The 3,568-nt window shown below is 55.7% G+C and overlaps 1 protein-coding gene across 1 annotated transcript; it reads right to left on the bottom strand.

Annotated features, from left to right (window-relative positions):
* Nucleotides 1-1,710: 1,710 nt before the first annotated feature.
* On the bottom strand, nucleotides 1,711-3,459 carry LOC124232649 (40-kDa huntingtin-associated protein). Its single transcript, XM_046649592.1, has one exon. It carries the CDS (start codon nucleotides 3,375-3,377, stop codon nucleotides 2,271-2,273), a length of 1,107 nt encoding a protein of 368 aa, XP_046505548.1. The 5' UTR covers nucleotides 3,378-3,459; the 3' UTR covers nucleotides 1,711-2,270.
* Between the last annotated feature and the right edge of the window lie 109 nt (nucleotides 3,460-3,568).

Below are 3,568 nucleotides of genomic sequence, written 5' to 3' on the forward strand. Positions count from 1 at the left end.
TATGTCTTAAAATGTTTCTGGATGCCAAGTTGATAAAGGGTGTACTTGTGATGGTTAATTTTATGTGTCAACTTTATATTTGGTCAAACATTATTCTAGATGTTTCTGTGAGGGTATTTTTTAGTTGAGATTAACATTTAAATCAGTGGGCTTTGAGTAAAGTAGATTACCCTCCATACTTCAGCATGCCTCATTTAATCAATTAAAAGCCTTAATAGAAAAAGACTGACCTCCTTGGAAGAAGAGGGAATTCGGCCTGCAGACTGCCTTTGGACTCCAACTCCACCTCTTTTCTGGGTCTCCCTGCTGGTCTACCCTGCAGATTTTGTTTTTTTTAAGCCTCCATAATCACATGAGCCAATTCCTTAAAATCTCTCTCTCTCTCTCAATATGCCTATACATTTGTAGATATGTATCTACACAGATACAGGTATCTATCTCTGTGTGTATATATATACACACACACACACATACATACAGAGAGAGAGAGAGACAGAGAGAGAGAGAGATTCTGTTTGTTTTGTTTCTCTTGAGAACTCTAATGCTTCCTGTATACCCATTACCAGGCTCTCTGGTGATCCCTCCCCTCCCCCTCAATGCAAGGAGTTTAGACCAGAGGCCTAAGGAGGTTTTTCTTTAAGCCCAAATCCAAATACTATCACTAGTCACAGTCCATACTTGCTAAGCATTCTTCTCACAAGACAGTAAGGCGGCGGGCCAGGCCTGCAGCCTGGGTTGAGAGGAGTGTACCAGAAAAAGCAAAAGCACAAAGGGCCATACACCGTTCCCTCTTTTGCAGTAAGTTGGACTAGTCTTTTAGGGCTCCAAAGGACCCTTCCCGGCAGCCACGTGAGAGCCCAGGAACGCTGGCTGAATCTGTCTCAAGTGGGCCTCTCCTGTATGTATTGCCTTACCCATTGCTTCCACACTGTTGAAGTAGGAGGAGAAAAGAATACCCCAAAAGTCCCACCCATTTTGAGGCACTTAAGTCATAGTGACTACCCTCCACATATCCCCACCCCCAAAATGCAAAATAAAAATCTACCCCCAAACTGTGTCCTTAAATCCCACCCCAAAAGATTAGTATACAAGTTCAGCCTAAAGGATGCATTTTCCCAAAGTGGAGTGATTCAGAATGAGATTATATCCTGAAGAGTTCTTGTTGTCACTCTCAAAACTGTAAAGAAAATAAAACAGCTAAGCCGGTGTGCATGTAACATCGGGACCAAAAAGCCTCGGAAATTTAGTGTTTTTTAAAATGGAACGCCATCCTGCTTTTGGGGAACAAAGACGCTGTCTTGCACATACCTGACCACACAGTACCAAAGAAGCAGGCTGATTTTACATATTTAAGTAAGAGTCGCAGAAAGTTCCCTACTACGAGTAAAAGTTGCATGGACTCCCCGTACCTCTCAGAACAGAACCAGAACTGTGAATTGCAACGCACATCTGACACTTTTGTGCTGGACTCGCCCAGGGTCGCGGGGTTATTGGAGACATTTGCATTGCGGCTATCTGAGCAAGGACCGCATTGCAAGTGATCTCTGCAGATTCATTACCTGGCACAGCCTGCATACCAGGCACACCGTCAGTTGCAAATGAACGAATACATCTTGGAGCCGAAAGACAACTCTCTGTTTCTGCTTTCTGCCTCCCGACATGCAGATAAGCGATTCCCACTTTATAGGTGAAGTAAATCTAAACCACAAGTTAGGAGTACTAGAGTGGCTTTATCGTGGATTCAGGGCTGTAGCAACAACAACATGACGTATGGGATTGAATGATTCCCACGAAACGTACGGGGCGGATGAAACAAAGGAGAAACAGGGTGATCACACAGATAGAAATAAGCTAAGAAGTCAGAGTCACGATAAAAAAAATTATATAGCTTAAGTACTCAGAGCTGTGCAAATAAAATCCTCACTGTGAAGCAAAGGTGCGGGGGAGGGGGTAGAGCGGGGCAGAGCTGGGTGGAAGAAGAGGAGGAAGGGGATAAAAGGGGTTCTCAATTTACGTCGCAGTCTTGGGGGAAGAGAGCCATGTCCTCTCCTCGATTCCATCATATTGTATTTTCCCCCACTATTACGGAAATGCGTCTTTGGCATACAGGTAACTTTCAGTCAACTAAATTCCTATGGTGGCAAGAGGAATGAGATAAACAAAGGTAGAACCGCCGGGTTCCGTGTCTTTTATTTCGCCCCCAAACGCAAAGGCGGATGGAGGCGTGAGGTCTCGTAACAGGCAGAAAGTCACTTGGTTAAGGTGATCCGTCAGATCCCCTGTCCTGAGGGGGAGACGGTTTCTTGCAGAACGAGGTGCAGGAGGTGGTTCTGCTCGGCACTCAACAGCGGCCACATCTCCACCTGCAGCGACTTGACGGCCTCCGTGTCCTTTTCGTGGGTGGCCATGACCAAGGACTGGAGCAGTAGGAAGAGCTCCTCCGGAAGCTGGCCACTGCTCTCCTGCCCGTGGCTGTCGAAAGCCTCCCAGCAGTACTTCTCCAGGGTGTGGGCATGCTCCGGGAGGAGCTTGGCGGGCGGGGGTTGCAGGAGGAGCAGCAGCAGCACGCGAGACACCTCGCAGCGGACCAGCACGTCCGAGAAGGCGCCCAGCGCGGCGGGCGCGGCTGCAGAGCCGGCGTTCGGGAGCAGCAGCGCGGCCGGCAGGGCGGGGGCCGCGCCGGGTCCGGGCTGGGGCCCCGGCGGCGGCGGCGGCGGCGGCTGCACCGGGTGGCTGCCGTGCTCCCGCGCCAGGCGCTGCATGCGCGTGAACACCGCCAAGGCGCCGCTGTAGTCGCGCGCCAGCAGCTGGCAGGAGGCGGCGTCGCCGAGCGCCTGCAACGCGGCCAGGGGCAGCTGGGGCAGCTGCAGCTGGGCGGCGCGCTGGAAGTGGCCGGCGGCGGCGGCCGGCTGGCCCAGGTCGCGCAGGGCGGCGGCCAGCTCGAGGCAGAGGGCGGCGGCGGCGGCCGGCTGGCCCAGCTCGAGGTGCAGGCGCACGGCGGCGCCCAGGGCGCTGGCGGCGGCCTGCAGCGGCTCCCCGTAGGCGGCGGGGCAGACGAGGCGCTGACGCGCGTCGCGCTCCTGCCGCAGGAAGAGGCGGGCGGCCTCGGTGAGCGCCAGCGCCTCCCCGGGCCCGTGGAAGAGCGCCTGCTGGCAGCGCGCCACCGCCAGCTGGCACCAGGCCGCGTACGGCAGGCACTCCTGGGCGCGCAGCTCGCGGCCCAGCTGTGCGAACTGCTCCCCGGCCTCCGCCACGTTCGGCTTCCGCAGGAAGCGCTTCTTCAGCTTGTTCGACACCTGGCGGTACCGGGCCAGGAAGTCCCCGGCCTCGGGCCCTGGGCCCGCGCCTCCGCCCAGGCCGCCCGCGGACGCCGCCATGTTCGCCGCCCGAGCGCTTCCGGGCGCGCCGACGCACCCGGGCGGCCGCGCCGGCGACGGGCTGCGACGTACCCTGCGTCCCGCTCCAGAGGCCCAGCGCGCCGGGTGGCCCCCGTGATATGCAAAATACCCGGGTCGGGGGCGGGGCCTGGCCTGGCTGCGAGCTGCGTTTGCAAATCGGGGCCCACGGG

This window comes from Equus quagga, unplaced genomic scaffold (genome assembly GCF_021613505.1).
Source record: "Equus quagga isolate Etosha38 unplaced genomic scaffold, UCLA_HA_Equagga_1.0 HiC_scaffold_9504_RagTag, whole genome shotgun sequence".
Lineage (NCBI taxonomy): Eukaryota > Metazoa > Chordata > Mammalia > Perissodactyla > Equidae > Equus > Equus quagga.